Source organism: Porites lutea, chromosome 3 (assembly GCF_958299795.1).
Source record: "Porites lutea chromosome 3, jaPorLute2.1, whole genome shotgun sequence".
Lineage (NCBI taxonomy): Eukaryota > Metazoa > Cnidaria > Anthozoa > Scleractinia > Poritidae > Porites > Porites lutea.
This window is the reverse complement of record NC_133203.1, coordinates 16,258,925-16,278,948: the sequence shown is the minus strand read 5'-3', so window position 1 is coordinate 16,278,948 and position 20,024 is coordinate 16,258,925. Positions and strand designations below refer to the sequence as shown.

Here is a 20,024-nt window from a genome sequence, read left to right as displayed (position 1 = left end):
ATCGCTTCATCCATTAACTTGAGGACCGTCAACAGTTAGAGGTCTCTTGTCTGCTTTACTGGCTCTCATCTTGAGACGTCGTTTGTATTCCATACAAAGCGCAACTGCGTCCTTTAGGACTTGCCACTTGGAGAATCTTTTGAATCTGCTTAACATGTTTTCATGTTCTTCAATCACTGTCGCGTTAGCGGTAACCCTTTTAACGTCAGGAGAATTGTGGTCGACCTCGTTTTCGTATGAGTCTTGTTGAGGCCAGTGATCTTCCGTCTGCCACAAGAAGTCTGGGCCCTTAATCCACTGCGACCTTTGCATAAACTCCTTAGTGTTCATCCCCCTCGATGCTTCATCTGCTGGGTTGGATCCAGACTCCACGTAGCGCCACTGGTCTGGTGAAGTGTGGTCATGGATGAATTGCACTCTATTTGCAACATACACTTGGAATCTTCAAGATTCATTGTTGATGAACCCGAGGACAACCTTACTATCGGTCCAGTAGAAGTCTTGGAGTCCGTCATAGTCTAACTCTTCTTTTAGCATGCTTGCAACCCTTACTGAAACGGTAGCGGCAGTTAGTTCAAGTCCTAGAATAGTGACTGTCTTCAACGGTGCAACACGAGCTTTCCCCATAACAAGAGAACAATGAATTCTTCCGTTTTCATCAACCAGTCTGAGATAAGAACATTGTCCGTACCCGACTTGAGACGCATCTGACATATTATGTAGCTGAGCAGTGGCAATGCTTTCCAACAAGGACGACGGGCGCAATCAGCCCCAGAGGATCAAAGATCGAGCTTATAGTTGCCAGTATACCCCTACGGGTGCACGGTTTGTCCTTCAACTCTATCCTGAATTTGAATGCGTCCGATTCAATGCACCATTCTACACCCAATGCTCTCTCTATTGGTAACTTGTCACTGCCTAGGTCTAGGCCCTTGATCTCCTTTGCTCTGTCTTCAGCAGGTACTGACATCATCACCTTTCTACTGTTGCTGACAAATTTCGTTAGTTTGAACCCTCCCTTTGCACACATCTCTTTAACAGCTTGTACTACTTCTACAGCGTCCTTCTCTGTCGGTACCGAACTCAGGGCATCATCGACGTAAAAGTTCTTCCTTAATGTTTTGGCAGCTCTTGCACCAAACTCTCTTTCACCGTCTTCGGCTGTACGTTTCAAGGCGAAGTTAGAACACCCTGGAGATGAACCAGCTCCAAAGAGGTGCACTGTCATGCAGTACTCTTGAGGCTCTTGAGTTAAACCTCCATTTGGCCACCATAAGAAGCGAAGGAAGTTCTGATCTTCCCTTGGAACCTTGACTTGAAAAACCATTTTCTCTATGTCAGCCATGAAGGCTACCTTCTCCTCTCTGAATCTTGTGAGCACCCCAGTGAGCTTGTTTGTTAGATCGGGCCCTTGCAATAGGTGGCCATTCAGCGATTCACCCTGGTAACGAGCTGAACAGTCAAATACTACGCGTATGCTGCCTGGTTTTTTGGGGTGGTAAACCCCGTGGTGAGGTAAGTACCAGGCCTTTCCTTCTTGATAGGGTAGCTCTTCAACCTTGACCTTTCGAGCATATCCCTTCTCTTTGATTTCAGTCATGAATCTGACGTAGTCAGCACAATACCTTGCGTCGCCTTGGAGTCTCTTCTTAAGGCCGTGCAGGCGTTGCTCTGCTTGAGGACGGTTATTGGGTAGCTGTACATTCTTTTCTCTAAAGGGCAGAGGCATCTCGTAATGCATGTCATCTCTATGATGGATTCCATCTTCTACAATCTTCAGGAACTGACGGTCTTCTCTTGATAATGCGACTCCGTGCTCCCTTTCAGCAAAGTCCACCTCAAACATTCGAGAAACCACTTGAGGGGTTAGCCGCTCCTTAATCTCTGTCTTAGCAATGATGTACCCATTCACGTTATCCTCTGTGTTGCTCTTAAGAATCTGAATACGGTTACAATGTACTTGTTTACTGCTCTTTTGGTTAACAGGACCGTTTACGTGCCATCCCAGTAGTGATCTTACTGCATAGGGTTCATTCTCATTCCCGCAAACAATGTCTCTTAGTCGCACTGCACTAGGGCAATTTAGTCCGATCAGGAGTCCTATTTCTACGTCTTCCATGTAAGGAGGTACGTGTTTCCTAACCATCTGCAAATGTGACCATCCTTGCAGCTCTTCGGGACGAGGAATCTCATCACGATCTGCTGGAATCCGTTGTCTGACGTAGGTTCTCGGTAGGGGTACGATAACGTCGTTTTCTTAAAAGTGGGAAGCCATTAGCCCATCTACCGCTTTAGTATCGACTTCTTGGGTACCATGCATAGTAGTGAGCAAAAGTTTGGTTTCACTTCCTTTAACACCAAGCCTTCTTAACGAGTCTTCCTTAATGAATGTTCCACCACTGGCATTATCAAGGAGGGCGTAAACACATATCTTATTGTTTGGATTGTCCTTGTGGTACAACCATACTGGGATAATACCCATAGCAACTGGTACATCACCGGCATCTGTCACATTGCAAATTGCAGTACACACGTTAACGACGTGCTCTTCCGTTTTCTTTTTACTGGCTTCCGGTTTCTCATGTTGGCCGTTTCCACTTTCCATTTTCACCTCTTCTGATTTCCAACTGTAATCATGGAGTGACGTTGGGTGTTTCTTATTGCAGATCTGACAGGTTCTTTTACTTTTGCAAAGCTTGGCAGTGTGTTCACAACTATAGCAACCAAAGCATAAGCCTTTCTGCTTGATAAAGTTTCTCCGCTCCACTAGCGGTTTTTTAAGAAACTCAGCACATTCGTCCAGATGATGCGCCTTAGAGCACAATGTACAGCTGATGGGGTGAGAATTTCCTCCACCTGCATTCTTTCCTGCCAAGCCTGTTGCAAAGTTGGTACCCCTTCCTCTCTTGGGTTTGCGTTCGTTCTGTTTATGGTACTTGTCAACTGCGTTCATCGGTTTACTTATGCCTTCCTCGGAATAGATTGGGTCTGTCGCTAAATCGGCTTGCTCTGATACAAATTGGCAAAAGTCATTAAAGCTAGCTGTCTGTCCCTTGACACTCCTAATCCTGCTAACTCTTTCAGTCCACTTACTACGTAGATATCGCGGCAGCCTTTCCCATAACTGGCGCATAACATTGGCCGTGTTCAAGTCGTTCATGTATTGCATGCCTGTCATGGCCTTCCTTGCTTGCTCAAGAACAATAGAAAATTCTTGTAACCCTGTTCCGTCGTTAGGCTTAACAGCGGGCCAGCTCGACAGCTTGGCGATGTATGCACTTGCGATCTTGTATGGGTCACCAAAATGTTTCTTCAAAAGCCGTCTAGCCTCCTTGTACGAATCTTCGCCTTTCATTTGTAAACAACCCTTTATCAGTTCCTTGGCCTTTCCACTAGTGTATTGATCCAAGAAGTACAAGCGCTCATTAGAATCATCTACCTTAGATTCTATGAGAGTTTCAAAGGCTGTTATGAATGCTGGGTATGACATAACATCTCCCGAAAACGTAGGTGGCTTGTGACTAGGTAGGAGGCTCCTAGCCTGTTGGGTAACAATCATTTCTGAAAGTTCAGCCTGCTTCCTTTGAATGTCAAGATAGTTTAGATCTAACCCTGTACCTTCCACAGAGCTTGAATCCTTTTCCGAAACTGCACGTACATTCCCTTTTAACATGTGGTAGCTTATAATCAGTGGGGGTTTCGTACTTGTCCTTATACTCTTCTTTCTTAATGGGAACACTCTTTGGAACAAAGGGTCGGGCAGTTGGGTTCATACTAGCAGCACTGACTAAAGCTGGGGTGGTTACAGGAGTGGTCGTTGAACCAACAATAGCTGAACTTTGGAACTTCACAGAAGGCACCCTTAGTGTAGCCTGATCGTTAGATTGTACCCCAGGTGAGATGGTAGTAGAAGTGAGTTTAACCTCAACATCTTCCAAGTTTTCATTCATTCCGTCAATATTTTGTTCCTCCTCGAATTTCTCATAAGTTTTTTCTTCTGCCTTTGCCTCTGCGATTTGCTGCCCAAGTTCAAGCTCTTCAGTAGCCATTTTTAATGCTTGTTTCTCTTTTAGAAATGATACCTTAACCTCTAACGCTGCAGCTTTAGCTTTCGCTTCAATTAACTTTAACCTAGCAGATGTTACCGAGGAAAGGGAGTGCCTTGAGCGACGAGATGACTTAGATTTCACTGAGTGTGTATCACGTAAACCGCCACGTAGCTTATCTGCATCATCCAAAAAGCCAATAATCCTTTGCTTTAGCTGGAGCACATCCTTATCACGAGTGCCAAACCATTCAAGAGCTAATTTAATTTCATCATCATCATCTAAGGCCTTGAGATATGCGTCATGTGCTTCTTGCACTTTAACAAATAGCTGATCTAAATGAACAACTTCCGTACGCACTTGTTTTTCGTTCTCAAAATCCGTTAACAAAGGTGAGACTAAGTTCATCTGCTTAGTTAAATTAGCAAGTGCAGTTTTCCGATTTTCCTTCAACTTTTGAATCTCAAATTGCCTACCCCTTTCTGTAGGAATCCGTTTTCGCACGTCCATGTAAGTTTCTTGAGCCAATAAACCGGTCAGCGGCGATATCGCATGAGGTGACGAGCAGATGGTATCGAGATCCATATCGACTTCCCGCCAAGTGCAAAGCTTCTCTTCATCAGGGAACTCCGTTTTCCCTTGTAAATCTTCTTCCTTGTCTCCCTCCATGTGATTCGTTTGTAGGTCAAACTGTAACAGCCGTCAATTCGATGTCAATTCCACGCTTTATTCGATCCGATCAACTACGCTCAGCACACCGTTCGAATACAATACCGTACAAGAAATCCTTACAAACAAGCAAGTGTCTCTATCCGTAACCTTGGAAACTGCTGAAATATCCGTAATGCTTTCGTAATGTTCTATTCCTTCGATGTGAGTCTAGTTAAACGATCCTTATCCGAGAAATAAAGGCGAAAATAACAAGCGATAAAAGCACATGTATGCCCAGGTTTTACCTAGTGTCGAATGACAACACCTCGGCGCAGACTGGGCCTAGTGCACAGGACACCTAGCATTTACAACACTGCTACTGTCGGTGGTCATACAGACCTGAGATAAGGGGGGGGGGCTCAAAACAATTTTTGTTTTCAGCCCTTTGGGACTCAGTTGGGTCTAAAAATAAGGGGGCCCCTTCCACTGGATCTGCACTGCTATTTTTACTAATCTTGAATATAACTGAGATTATGTTCTGATCCTAGAGAAAAGAGTGCTATTTTTACTTTCTGAAGTAAATGATAAACTTGCTATAAGTTTGAAAGATATCTTTGAAACCGAAAAAGTCTTCCCTTTGTTAGCCCTATAGTCTTGGCAACATATTAAATGAATAAGTATATCTAGATAGTCTCTATAACATAAAGAATCTTGCGTTGGGCCTGTAAGTTGCTACTGGGGGTCCTATATTTTTGCACTTTTGGTGGGTTTTGTCCTATATTTTCAGGTCGCTCAGTGTTTTATTCCTATATTTTTGGATCCCTAAAGCTCTTGACACCCTGAGCGTATTGTCTACAGATTGAGCTCTCCAAATAAACTGATCCATTTTGTCTAAGAAGGTAACGCAACTCCTACATAACACTGCTGACCTCGTATCGTCCTCAAAAATTTTTATACCACAGGTTTTATAAACTTTCGAATACAGATCTTTAGATGAGCCCGCCTTGCAGAATATTCCAACCACACAGTGACTCTCGTGAGAACCACCACAAAGCCTGCAAACTGGATTTCCTGCCGAAATCTTCGTTGAACTGGACATACTTTCCGCCATTTCTATTTCAGTATAATGCATAAATTATTTTCATTTGGCCATTTTCTTACATGAATTACCGGAATCAAACAACCAATCAAAATGACTCATTGGCCGGCTGATGCCACGGCCTTTTCCTACCCCACCTCCATAGCCAGGGAAACGTGCCCTGGGGACAAGGTTACAACACAAGATGGAGGAGAACTGTCATGAGATGAGCCAAATGATTGCTTTTGAGGGGACTTACTTAAGCTGAGGTGAAGTGAAAAACATAAAAAAGCAGGGTCAAAGAGAGTCAAAAGTCAACGCAGCATTATGTGCAATAATTTCTGTAAATTGCTAACATTACGTTATGTAATACAGAAAATGTTAATATCCTGTTGAGGACTCCAGATAGAAATGAGAAGTCAAACAACATCCTCCCACTATTCAACTTTAGAAGGCCCATGTGAGATTTCGGAGCATACAGACGGAGAAGGAGAAGCTGTAGAATGTTCAAAGGTTGGAACAGTGACTGCAAAGTAAAAGGATAAAAGTTTTCTATCAACACATGAACATGAATGAAAACGCAGGAAACAGTGAAAGAAAGCTCCCAGTAAAATTCCACTTTTCTAGCGATGTGAAGCATCGGACATTTCACCTACCATTTACATATGAGGTACAACCATGATTCATAAGGCTAACAAGATCTTCGGTGAGCTTATGACAAGATGCACATTCATAAATCTCTGCATTCAGCTCTAGAGTGTGCATTTGATTCCCTATGATTGTTCAGCTTGCACATAAAATGATTGTGAGAGCCTGAAACTGGTTTCAAAAATGGCTTTGAGGAAATGGAACACGAATTTCCGTTTGGAACATTCTGTCCAGACTTTCTGGAAACTGGGTGTAAATGGTAAACAACCTATGCTTCATGACATTTCCAGGTTGACACGTTAAACACTTTTTTGCTGTGTGCGCTTTCCCAGATGATCAGGATGAAGACATGTCCATCCCTTTCTATCCGGCCATCCACAGGTCAAGAAAAATCTAAGCCATGGGCACGCAGTCAATTCATCTACCTGTTTTTGGCTGGGCATGATAAAACCACCTTGCATTTTTCCACTTCCACCAAGTGCCACCAGATTGTCAAATATATTATTGGCACACGACTTTACTTGAATGGTAGTCATAGACTGATTTAGCAAAAACAGCGTGACATCAAATGACGACGTGATGACACGAGGAGTAGTCTGGATCCGACTTCCAGAGCCAATGTTGACGTTGTCAGGTCAAGGCTGCATTTTGTTCACGACAGCAATCCCCTTGTTTTCACGTTGCGGTCACACATCTGGATTTTTGTTTTTTTTGTTGTTGCTTCAAGTTGAAAGGGTAAAAATAAATTATCCTTATATATAAAGTGATATTTTCTAAAAAGTGATATTTTCAAAAGCCTTCATTGGATTTTGAACTGCTTCCGGTGCCTTTTTCAAGTCCTATGGATAAATATTAAACTGTTGTGTTTTCCACCGTGAAATGTTTCTTCAGTATCGATTTATTGTCTATTTCTTACAGGGTTTTACCAAAGCCATGCACTAGCGGCAAATTATCACTGCTTTTCAAATATTTTTAAGCTTTTGAAAAAGCCAAATACACACTAAAAAATTATTTTGTTTGACTATCTTTTAAGGAGAAATGGAGCTTGGAGGAAGTGACAAGATAAAGTAAGTTTAAAGTTTACAGATATATGTACCAATATTACAAGTCTTACAACAAAATCCACGTGATACCAGAACTTTCAAGTTGTCTTTTTTAGGCTAGTTCTATTTCAGTTCACTACAGTATACCAAAGCATGGTTGTATTCCTCCCTTTTAGCCATACCTTCTCTGGGCTAATCAATGGCCAATGACCTGCCCGTTCATTTGAAAGTACGTTTAACCTTTATTAGTATGTGTACTTTTTACCACATGCACAATGAAACAAAAAATGGAAACAAGAATAGAAAACAAATGTATCTTTGTAGCCATTAGCCGAATGGTTTAATGGCAAATCCTTTTTTGTGGGGTGATTTATGAGTAACTTTTCAGGCCAAGGGTATGTACCAGTGTTACTAGGTCTTGAGTAGGCTTTGGAAGAGTGCTGTTTAGGTGTTCTAACATGGAAAAAAATGGTACCCCATCCTTTTGTTGAGGGTTTAACCTTTTAAGCACCAGTAGTGACCAGCATCTAATTTCTGCCTAATCAAACATAAAGATCATGATAATTAATGATATAATCACCAAAGATGAAATGACTTGATATTTTTTGAACAAATACTCTCAAGCAGTATGGATGTGTATGGAGAACAGCAAGGAGAATATGCATGTTGATATTGGGGTCTAAAGGGTTTAAAAGCTGTTATACATTTGGAGTATTATACCCTGGTGAAGGAAATTTATCCATTTATACCCAGTTCTGAGTTAAGAGTGCTAAAATCTCAGCCCTATTGGACTGCACATACTCAACAGGTATCTTGGGGAAGTACCTGTTATAGTGTATCATTACATTTGTTTTTGTGTCAGTAATTCATACTGAACCCGCAGTCTTTGATTGATACCGTTTTTCAGTTGAACCGACTTCTTGTGTGCAGTTGTCTGTTTGCCCGAGAACATAACATTTCTGGCGATGAGAAATCGAGCGACCATGCCAAGCCTCGGCAAAATAGAGGGGTTCAATTCAGCTACTACAAGCATCAATTGCTACCTGGAGCAACTGGAACAATATTTCGTGGCAAACAGCGTTCCTGCCGACTATACAGAGTCCCACAAACGAAGAGCAATCCTAATTTCTGCTATTGGCACCAAGGCCTACGATGTTCTTTCGGATCTCTGCTCACCGATTCCTCCTTCTGAGGAAACGTATATGAAGCTCACCACTATCCTTTCATTTCCTAATATTTCGCTACCCTTCGGTATTGCGTCTTCACCTGCTCTGTTCCAGCGCACTATGGACATCATCCTTCAGGGTTTAGATCATGTGGCGAGTATACAAGATGACATTCTTACTACTGGCAAGGATGATGATGACCACATTAAGAACTTAGACAGCGTCTTCAGTTGCTGGACCATTATGGCTTGCGACTTCAGCTAAGCAATAACGTACATGGGCTGTGTCATCTCTGCCAGCGGAATTTCTCCTACAGAGGAAACGGTAGAGGCCATCCAACAAGCACCACGCCCTGAGAACCTCACCCAGCTGAGAGCTTTCCTTGGAATGATCAATTATCACGGCAAGTTTATCCGAAACCTGAGCTCTATCCTCCAACCACTCAATCAGCTTTTCCAAAGTAACCAAGAATTCAAGTGGTCCCCCCAGTGCAAAGAGGCATTTAAAAAGGCCAAGGACTCACTCTCATCTTCAAATGTATTGGTTCATTATGACCCAAGCCTTCCTGTTATTCTTGAGAGCGATGCAAGCCAGTATGACATCGGAGCAGTCATATTTCGCCGCTTCCCTAATGGTGATGACCGACCTATCACATATGCCCCCAGGTCCTTGAATTTGTCTGAGAGAAACTACAGTCAGATCGAGAAGGAAGGTCTTACCATTATTTTTGGGGTCACCAAATTTTACACGTATCACTTTGGATGCAAGTTCACTCTGCGAACCAATCAGAAACCCCTGTTGAGAATATTTGCTCCGGATTCTGCGATTCTGCGAGTCCAGTTTTGGCTGCTGCTAGACTGCAATGCTGGTCCCTTCTTGTCTCTTCGTACCACTACGAAATTGAGTTGAAGTCATCTGCTGAAGTAGCCAGGGCTGACGCCTTGTCAAGGCTCCCACTTCAGTACAGGAAAGATGCAAGTGTGGAAGAGGAAATCTTCCACGTGGCCCCCCAGCAGTTAAAATGGCACCCAGTTTCTGCCGCAGAAATCGCCAAGGACACATCTAGGAACCGTTTGTTAGTGAAAGCACTGTTGCTTACGCAGAATGGTCGGCCTATTAATTGCTATGCCGATCCTGACCTCAAGCTATACTTCACATGCAGACACAAACTCTCTGTGGAGAAAGGCTGCCTTATGTGGGGCCTGCGAACTATCATACCTCCTTCTTTAAGACAAACCATCCTGAAAAAATTACATGAAGGCCATCCTGGAATTGCACGCATGAAATCAATAGCCTGCAGTCATGTTTGGTGGCCGAAAATAGATCAGGAGATTGAAAAGGTTACCCATGAATATTAACAGTGCAACAAAACCCGCAGGGCTCCTCCAGCCTCACCGCTTCTTCCATGGTCGTGGTCGACAGCTCCATGGCAATGTTTTCACGTAGATTTTGCAACCCATCAGGCAAAACATTACCTCATCATGGTCGACGCCCACCCTAAGTGGCCTGAAGTGATTGGTCCCATGACAACAACAACAGCCGACTCAACCATTAATGCCATGCGTAATATTTTTGCACGATACGGTCTACCAACCCAAGTAGTCAGCGACAATGGCCCACCCTTCCAGTCTGCAGAGTATGAAGAGTTCCTGCGGCAAAATGGCATTCAGAGAATTTTAGTTTCCCCTTACCATCCCTCTTCAAATGGGTTGGCTGAGGGGTTAGTGCAGACTTTCAAGTATGCAATGGAGTCATCAGCCGATGATCCCACAAGCTCTATACAGTGGCAGATTGAGAATTTCCTCTTATCTTACAGAAGCACACCACATGCTACAACCTGCTCATCCCCCACCAAACTATTCTTACAGCGAGAACTTCGCACCCAATTGTCTCTGGTCACACGTGATATTGGATCTCACGTGACCAGCCAGCAAGACAAAATGAAGTGCAATCACGACAAGTTTGCAAAATACAGGGAGATAGCAGTAGGCGACTGTGTTCTCGCATGTGACCACCTATCAGGACAGAAGTGGCAAGCTGGTACTGACGTACAGCAAACATCACCTGCTTCCTTTCAAGTCCAGTTCAAGGATGGACAGAATTGGAGGAGACATGTTGACGATGTACTTCAAAACACCCTTAGTTCTGCTGTGACTCAATCCAGCTCTGGCGAAGTTACATCTGATCAATCTACTGAAGGCGTTACTTCTCCCAGTACCAAAAGCAGTACACCCCCACCTGAAGAATCAGAGTCAGCGGAGTCCCCAAGCACACCTACTCGTCCCACCCCTGCTCCGCATCGGTCCAAACGTGCTACCAAACCACCACAGAGACTGATTGAAGAAATGGACTAAAACCATTAAGTCTCGCCTTAATGACACTAAACAGTGCTTCTAATAGTTTTGTTTCTTTTCTTGAACTTCTGATTATTTAGAGAGTTTCAACAGTTGTCTTGTACTTTAATTTCTTGTCAGGCACAACATTTCTGCTGGGAGGTTTTATAGTGTATCATTACATTTGTTATAGTGTCAGTAATTCATACTGTGCCCGCAGTATGTATGCGGTTACTGTAAAACCCATGTGCTCTTTGATTGATACAGTTCTTCAGTTGATCCCCCATCTTGTGTGAAGTAGTCTGTTTGCCCGAGAACATAACAGTACCCATCATAAGGAGGGAAATGCGTTATATTATTTAAGTAATGTACACATTCTAGGGGAGGGGATTGGGGTAGGTACTGGCCTGGGAAAAATATCCTGGTTATTTTACTGTCAGAAAATACGGATTTTTTAATACATTTAAATAATGTAGATCAAACCTCGTGCCATCAACTCTACCAAGACTTAAAATAATAACATAATAATTTCAACTGAATATCTTTAATTTGAGTTGTTACAATTCAAATTCTTTTGTCATGGTAAGTCAGTCATGAAATGGACAGAGGAGAAGGATGTCATATTACTAACCACAATGGCAGGGGAGGGGGTGTTTGAGCGGAAACATGGCTCAAGAGAGAGAGGGAGTGCATGGGATTTATTGTGGCAGAAAGCCTAAATTGCCAGAAAGAGTTCATTGTTAACCCAAGGTCCATATGAGACAGATTCAATACCTTGGCAAGAAAAGTAAAGGCAAAACTGGCTACAGAAGAAAGAGCAAGTGGTGGAGGTGTGGTACTCCAAAGTGAGCCTGATAAACTGGTGGAAGAGCTAATTACTCTCAGACATGAGTCAGAGAAGGAAAGTGAAGAACAAAGTGAGGCAAAGACAAAGGCTGTTTTTACTGCAGGAAATTGTGATAGAGTGTGTGACTGGAGATTCCTGAGGTAAATTCCCGGTGTTCAATATCTAAGTAGAAAAGAACAAAGAAAGCGCCCATGATATTTAATGCGGGAATTAGCAAAGGTGCTTTGCTGCCCTCAGTAAGACAGTCAATCACCAAGCTCCAGAGAAACATTTGAAATTGTTTGCTTAGTCACACCAGATAATCTAAGCAGACGTTTGTATATATTTTTTGGTAGGGCAAATTCGAATTGGAATTCATTCGCTTGTTCTCGTAACTCCAAAATTTCAAAAAAATCAACTTGGACCATCTGGGTTATGCTCTTTTTAACCCTGCTCATCAACAGTTTTTAAAACCGAAAATCCCGTTTACTCTAAAGGTCCTTCAAGTGTTTCCTGGAAATCAACCGTTGTAAATAAATTTACATTAACTGTAACTAAGTATATTTCGAGGATTTTAAAACTTCTAGAACATTTTTATTTTTACATTTTACATTTCTTATACGTGTGTTGAATGTGGTAAAGACGTGATGTCTTATTTTGCAAGTAGTTCAAGTTATTCAAACACATTTCTAGTCTCGGCATTTACAATTTCTCAAGAATTGGAGACATCTGTTAATTTTGTGCGAGCTGTCTTAAGAGTTTTTTGTCTCTGCTTACAATGCACTAGACAACTCGAAGTGTGACAACAAAGGTGTTCCATATTTCCGTTTCAACTTGTTGAATTTTCTATCAAGCTTTTGAGAAAGGCGATGCTTTTACCTCAATACTTTGGTTTCCACGGTGGAGCAAATGTGGTTGAAGTCAAGTGTCGACAAGGTGGACTTGAGACTTGAACGAGCTTCCTTATAAGACGTTTTGACGGGCAGAAATTTTACACCTCTATTCAAACCCCAGCAAGTTCTTACTACCTTATTTAGGGTTGCAAAGCAAAATTATTACCAAAGTACTCAAGGCTTGTATAAATAAATGTTATGGGTGCATTAAAATGAAGCCAAAGCCAGACTGCAGGCACAATAAGGCATCATTTTCCAGACCACACATCACATCAAGTCTCTTTTCCCCCGACAAAGACAGGCTCAACCGTTCTCAAATGTCCAAAGTTGTATATAAAGCTAGTTGTTGGGACTGTCAGGATTTCTACATTGGCAAAACCAAACGGAGATTACATGACAGAAAAACTGAACACTTCAAGGCAATCACCAGTAACAGTCATTCATCAGCTATTGCAGAACACATCACTTCAACTTGGACCATTTTGGCATTTTAGCAAGCGCAAAATACCCATTGCAAAATCAAGGAGACTTTTCTTATTAGGATTTTAAAACCGGTCCTAAATGAAACTATAAGCAGTGAAAAGCTTTACTTACGTGTCACATTTATTTTTTTTCTTTCACGTTAATTAGATACTTACCTTACTTTGTTTCTTTGATTTAAATTTAGTTACTACTCATTTTAACGGTCACTTCTGAAGATGTATGTTGAAGCATATAAAACGTCACGTTCGATATTATAAAAGTCATTGATACAATGCCTTTGTTATTTCTGATGTTTGTAACCGCAGTTTGTGTTATTCGTTTTAAAACTGAGATGGCAAAAAACCAATAGCATTTAGAGATTACTCTACTCTCGGGGAGTCGGTAGTGTTAATCTTGAGCCAGCTGAGCAGTTTTCCTCTGTTGATCGGACACCAAGAGGCGTAATGGGCTGGTTAGCACGGCAACATAAGCCACTCAATAGTGAAAGATGGGTAATAGCTATCAGATTCAGTCATGACTGTGTAGAGAATAACCCTTTCTGTACGATCTGTTTTCTGATTGTTGGTGCATGGGCAAAAGAGATAACTCTACCCATTGTACATTTGCACTAAAAAGGTATTCAGTGATGTTTTCTTGATGACCTTTTGTAAAGGGCAAGCATTTGGAAATGTATAGATACCAAAGTTCCCCAAGTTGTATTTTTGTCATTTCACTCTGAAATAACACTCCTAGTTGTTAAAAGATCATTGTTATATTGTTACGAGGCTCACACTCCTACAAACAGTCCTTTTTAAAGTCACACACCACCGGTTTCTCATGTAACCTTTTGTATGACCGTATATGGACATTAGGAAAAAGCACATGTGGAGGTTTTGTGCAGTTCTATTAGTTAGTGTTGCTGTGAAGAAGAACGTGTGGTGACATGGACCTTTTGTACACCTTGTTTTGCTAAAACTCACTGTTCCTGGTTGATGAAGACTTTACTTTGGAGTACTATCCAGGCAGATAAGCTTTTGAACATTTTTAGAACTTCAATTAACCATTTTGGCTTGTAAAATTTATGCCAATTGTGCATGTTGTGTGAACGTTAAATTTAGAGTTCATGTTTACAGTGTGTTTGTATGAATATCGCTGGATTCTCTTGTTGTAGTCGCTGTTTCAGTTTGTCTCTTCAGTTTCGCATCTGTAACAATATGCATTGCTTGAGTAAAATTTGTATTTCTTGATGTCCCAGTTCACTGTACACATTGTAGTTACGTTACCTCAAATTCGCTGTTGAGACATACAAAATAGAGTCTGTATGAAGTTTCAGATTATTTGAAAAGATGAATTTGATTTGTAGTGAATGTTATTTGATACAGAAATGCAAAGTTGCCTAAGGTGCATAGGTTTTGCTTCCATCATTTAACCCTGTTCATGAATTGTTAAAAGATCATAGTTATGTTCATTGCGTTAGTGAAATTTGTAGTTTTGGCATAAACCTGTATTAGTTGAACTAAGAAATTGTATGTGTGTTACCTTAGATTCTTGGCATGTTAAAGTTACTGTTGAGGCATACAAAAGGTGCAGTTGTTGTATGAACTCTGAAATGCATACCTGGAGTTATTATTTTAAAATCTGTTGCATTACTTTGTCTGCTATAGGTAGCGTTAACACTTGAGCCTGAATAAGCTTAAATATTTCAAGTCAAGTAAATTCGGAATAGTTCATCTATTATTTTAGAGCTCCAAGCACAGCTTTCTTTTTGTGACTTCAAGTTGACTTAAGTTTATTTTCCCATGCAAGCAATACTACAGTTTGATTTGCATGCTTTGTACAACTCAACGGTCATGAAACTAAAAGTTGGCTAAGTCGGTTGTAAGGATGGTTTTTAAGCCACTTGAGACTTCCTTAAATCTTTTGAAGAGTGGCTTGAGATTTAATAAGTCTTAATAGCTCAGTGTAAACACTACCAATGTTTTTGTTATTGTAAAGGCCTACAGATATGAACTTTTAGATTGTTTAGAAATAAAGTTATCTTTTAACAGTTCTGCAGTGGTTTCATTCTTATCTGACTGACCAATTTCAGTTTGTCGAAAGTAATGATACAAAATCGTTGGTAAGGGATTTGACTGTGAGCGTTCCGCAGGGCTCTGTTCTAGGTCCCATTTTGTATCTATGCTGATGATACTCAGCTCTACATATCGTTCAAGGATTGTGATGTCAATGTTGCAAGGCTGCGTGTAGAGAACTGTGTCACTGATATATGTCATTGCATGGACGTAAACGAGCTGAAACTCAATCACGACAAAACAGAAATTATGCTTATTTACTCGAAGTACCATACTCGTCCACTCTTCAGCTACTCCAGTATCTGTAGTGAGAGGCTGACAACCACCGCCAATGCTATGAGTCTGGGAGTAGTACTTGATGACAACATGGTATTCGCCATGCACATCTCAGACATTTGCAGCTCATCATTTAACCAGCTTAGGAATTTATCAAAGATTAGAAAATATCTCACACGTGAGTTAGTGAAATTGCTGTGCATATTTTCATAATATCTAAACTAGACTATTGCAATTCCTTACTCTACGGCTGTGGGAAAACGCAGTTGAAGAAGCTTCAGTATGTTCAGTACACTGCCGCCAGAATTGTTACTCAGACTCGTAAATTTGATCACATTACCCCTGTCTTACTTGACCTTCACTGGCTTCCGGTTAGTTATTGTATTGTTTTTAAAATTCTTTTGCTAGTTTTCAAATCACTTAACAACCTTTCCCCTAGCTATCTGGTGGACAGACTGAGTTATCAATCGCATTCCAGGGTCTTGCGGTTCGCATCTAAGCAGCTGTTAGACAAACCTCGATCAATCACGAAAACTTACCGGGACAAGGCTTTTTCAGAGTGTGCCCCTAAACTGCGGAATTCACGACCATTAGATTTACGCAAGTCACCATCTTTAACTGGTTTTAAGAAAGAATTGAAAACATATCTTTTTAGGCAATTTTTAGAGGGTGGGTCATTGTTTTTGTAAACTTTATGATTTTAAGACTTATAATGATTGTAAATAGATTTCGTGCTTGTGATATGTAAATTATTTCATTTTCCCCATATTTACATTGTAAAGCGCCATGAGCTCAGGATATGAGCGCCATATAAATAAAGTTATTATTATCATTATTATTATCATTTGAGTTCTTAGATGAAGTAATGCCTCTTGACTTAAAGGCCAATTCAATCATTATACTTGTCATTTGCAGATGTATAACTAACATTTATTAATTTATAGTTGACACTAGTTGATTCCGTGGTCTATGTCTTTAACCCATTTGCTCCAGGAAATTTTGCAGAAAAATGCCGTTTACAGCTCATCGACTTCTTTTCTGGTCAGTTTGTCGCCAAAAAGCACAAAACCTGTCCCAAACGTTGTTTACAAGTCGATCACTTCCTCATGCAAAAATACAGCTTTAGAAGTTTGGGCAAGCGCAAAAGGCAAAATTGCAAGATCTGCTCCTGGACTTTTACCTATCACTTTCTCTCCTCCCTGCTTCTTTTGCTTCTTTCCCCTCTGTTTTCTTTTGTTGGGCATTTACTAGGCATCATTTCATTGGGAAAAGTTTTCTCGAAAACCCAGGGATCGTAAAATTTTTTAGGAATTCAGTTGGGACAAGATTTTCATTGGAATTTTCTGTTTAAATGTTTTTTCCGTTTGTCTCAAGCCTGTTTGACTAGATAGTGCTCATTTGGGTATGGCTTGCAAGATCTAGTGCCATGAAAATTAACCAGGAAATCTCATTTTGTTACTTTGCACAAAAAAGTGGCGGGAGGGCGGGGGTGGGCTTTTGGCCCCTTCTCCTGCACTGTCCCTAGAATGGAATGACACTGACCTCGATCGTTTACCCCATGATACCTTGTAGACCGTCGTAAACCAACAAACAAGACACAAAGTAAAGAATCGAATTCCTCAACTAAGTGAAGGTATACAAAATTGTTCTATCTTCGCCTAGGGAACACAAGATTGACTCAGTGCTGAACTGCAAATTATGGGTGCAGAGCAGTTTAAAAATGTATTTCTGCCTGCCGAGTGAAGGGAATGCATTTGTAAATCTGCGGCTGGTTCAACCTGCAATCTCTTAGCTGCAAGGCTTTCCGTACTTCCTTTTGGGAGGATTTTAATTTTTCGTGATGGTACTGTTACGGGATTGAAAGAGAAATTCTGATCATTTACTTTCAGACAAGTGGTTATATAGTGAAAATGTACATTCCCTGTATTTTTTACTATTTGTCCCACTTTGTCATTCTTTCTCTCACACCGATTTCTTGAATAGTAATTAATCTGCCTGATTGAAGGCCACACGACACTGTCCACATCACTACACATACTTTGGACTCAGCTTGTTATCATCTCTGTGAACCAGGTCGTAATGTTTGTTTGGTCGTAGGGTGGGGTCCAGGATGTCTGGCAATGTGGATGAGCAACTGGGCTTGTTTACCTGCGGAGAATAGAATAAAGAGATCAGTTTTCCTATATTAAAATCCATACTTGGCTCTGAGGCTTGGGGAACAAAATATAAAAGAAATAATAATACGTTCAGCAATGAATAATAAATTGCTTTTATTTTGTTTCTCTACTCCCTAGGGTTAAGTATGAATTTAAATATATCGAAACTGGTGTATTCATTGTGGATAATGATGTTATGCCTCAAGGTTAAAGTTTGTAAAAAGAAATGAAATAATGGTGATGTCAAGTCTGTTACTGGTATTGCACCAAGGAAATATATGTATTGTGGTCAACCGTGTACTTGATTTTGATTTCGTATTTCTTTGCTCCAAAACATTATATATGCAGGTATTAAAATAGATTGCTCACGACGCTTAACATCGTAATAGCATGTATGTTAGCTCCAGCTGGTGATGTTTTCCGTCCAGCAGAGCTTGGCAGCCGTTCCGTTATACTGGAAGCTCCCTCAGGACTTCTGCTTCAAGCTTCCTCCTTTGGACTTTGTGTTTCAGTTCCAATCGATTAGTATATTTCAAGTGCTCTCCTGGAAGACATCACGAGATAGTCCTTGAACTGTTGAGATCAATTTGTTTGAAACCAGGCACTTATTGTTCCCGAATGCTTTCTAGGCTCTGGAACATTAAGTCAAAGTTCTCTTCTTCATCATCAGCTTCTGCAAGACCAGTTTGGAAAAGCACATCATTTTTGTAAACCATGTCTGCCATAACAATCACTTTTTATTTCTGGTTACACCACATGGACGCCAACTTAAAAGCATCCCATTTTTGCATGTGCTGAGTACAGTAGTTTTTTCGCTCCTTGGAAGATGTCACCAAAACCATTTGGTGACATTTGTCCTGGTTTGTGGATAACCTGTTCTCCAGTGGATCGGCAATAACTCCCTCTGGTCTTTCTGAAATGTCAAAAGCAAGGACCAGGAAACTTCAAATGTTTCCCTTTTGATTCTACCAGCGCTTCGTTGGTATATGTGGTGTCCGTTAACCATAGACCATCCACAACTTCAAATATTGTGTCTATGCAAAGAATTCACACAAAATAGTTAAATTTACTCTTTTATTTCCCCTTTCTTATTATACAGTAATTAACATTGGTTATGTTGTCAGATGTTTGTGGCTTCCACCTTATCCTCTGGCAAAACTTTGTGGAAATGGTTCGGTAGTTTCCTTAAAAGAAGATGTTTGTCGCCACCCAGAAGAGAGGTCCATTCCCACTTGTCAGTATGGTAGATGGTGAAGGACACACCATTTCAATGAACTGTTGACAGGAACTCTTGCAGGTGAATATTGGCTTTCTCTCTCGGAGGTTTGTTGAAAATTTTATCCTGAAATGAAATGTCCATTATACTTCATAAATCAAATCTAGTATAAAATTATATGTAAACCTGACTCTATTTTCACCACTTACAGTGAAGATGCAAATGAGCAGTTTTGTTGAAATGGCTCTTATTTTCCTCATCCCACTTCATGATATCTGTTAATAACCCTTCTTCAAGTCTATCCATTACACGAAGCATGAGGTGTAGCTCATCAAAACCAATGTTCCCTAAGGACACTTTGAAGAAGGGCTGGCTGTGGCATCCTGGTTGTTTATGCCAGTCATTGCTCAGTGTTCTTGCCAGGGGAGGATTTAAGTAATAACAGCAGGTTTTGGTCATGTCACATCTGTAATGCAATATTATTTTGTGAGAATGTTTCCCACGTTGACAAAGATAACGCCTTTTGACTTCATAAATAAATTCAAAATAGGATTTAATAGGGCATGAATAGTACATAAACCTTTCATTTTTGTGAATCTTGCAATAGACAGCTGTTGTTTGAAATGGATCCCTTCATGCCCATGGCTATTAGGAGGAACTGTGGAAATTGATAATACTTTAGTCTTAATATATAATTTTGTTATGGAGCCAGAGGAGCCCTTTGAAGACCTAAATTTTCTATTTGTATACTCTATTCATTAACAAAGATTGAAATTCAGATTTTTTTAACAAAATTTTATTAAGTTCAACTTTCGAGTATGGTTTTGCCGGTTCTTGTTTTTATTTTGCTACAGAGAAATTTTCATCACTGCCTGGTGTTTTAACAACAGCTTTCTGAACTGAAGTAAAACCCCATGGGTATCATCGAAACTTGCTGAAATGAAACGAGATAAAGACTATCACGCTGGGGATTTTGTGCGTCGTTTCTGACCATGGAAACGCGTGAAAAAAATTTGGGCCGCCATATTGGTTGCGCAGGCTGAACTCGAGAGACTGGAAATAAGTTTTTTGAAAGCTCCCCAGGCTCCGGGGGTCATGTTTTGGCGCCTGGCATCAAATTTTCTGGCTTCTTCGTCACTTGATCTTTCGTTTGATACC

The 20,024-nt window shown here is 40.8% G+C and overlaps 3 protein-coding genes and 1 pseudogene across 3 annotated transcripts; all 4 read right to left on the bottom strand.

The window, feature by feature from the left end:
• Positions 1–6: 6 nt before the first annotated feature.
• LOC140931660 (uncharacterized) lies at positions 7–714 on the bottom strand. The gene is made up of 2 exons (XM_073381443.1): positions 483–714; positions 7–386 (listed from the first exon to the last, which is right to left on the bottom strand). The coding sequence occupies exons 1-2, from the start codon at positions 712–714 to the stop codon at positions 7–9; spliced, it is 612 nt and encodes a 203-aa protein (XP_073237544.1).
• Position 715: 1 nt separating this feature from the next.
• On the bottom strand, positions 716–2,146 carry LOC140931659 (uncharacterized). Its single transcript, XM_073381442.1, has one exon. The coding sequence runs from the start codon at positions 2,144–2,146 to the stop codon at positions 716–718; it is 1,431 nt and encodes a 476-aa protein (XP_073237543.1).
• A 111-nt stretch (positions 2,147–2,257) lies between these two features.
• On the bottom strand, positions 2,258–3,559 carry LOC140931658 (uncharacterized). The gene has a single exon (XM_073381441.1). It carries the CDS (start codon positions 3,557–3,559, stop codon positions 2,258–2,260), a length of 1,302 nt encoding a protein of 433 aa, XP_073237542.1.
• A 13,963-nt stretch (positions 3,560–17,522) lies between these two features.
• LOC140931657 (uncharacterized) lies at positions 17,523–19,509 on the bottom strand (annotated as a pseudogene).
• Between the last annotated feature and the right edge of the window lie 515 nt (positions 19,510–20,024).

Excerpts from the sequence above, each read along its gene's own strand:
- LOC140931660 (XM_073381443.1), bottom strand. The coding sequence starts at position 714 with ATGTCAGATGCGTCTCAAGTCGGGTACGGACAATGTTCTTATCTCAGA. Across the intron at positions 387-482 it reads AGACTTCTACTGGACCGATA|ACCAGTGGCGCTACGTGGAG; the intron begins GTAAGGTTGTCC and ends ACACTTCACCAG.
- LOC140931659 (XM_073381442.1), bottom strand. The coding sequence starts at position 2,146 with ATGGTTAGGAAACACGTACCTCCTTACATGGAAGACGTAGAAATAGGA.
- LOC140931658 (XM_073381441.1), bottom strand. The coding sequence starts at position 3,559 with ATGATTGTTACCCAACAGGCTAGGAGCCTCCTACCTAGTCACAAGCCA.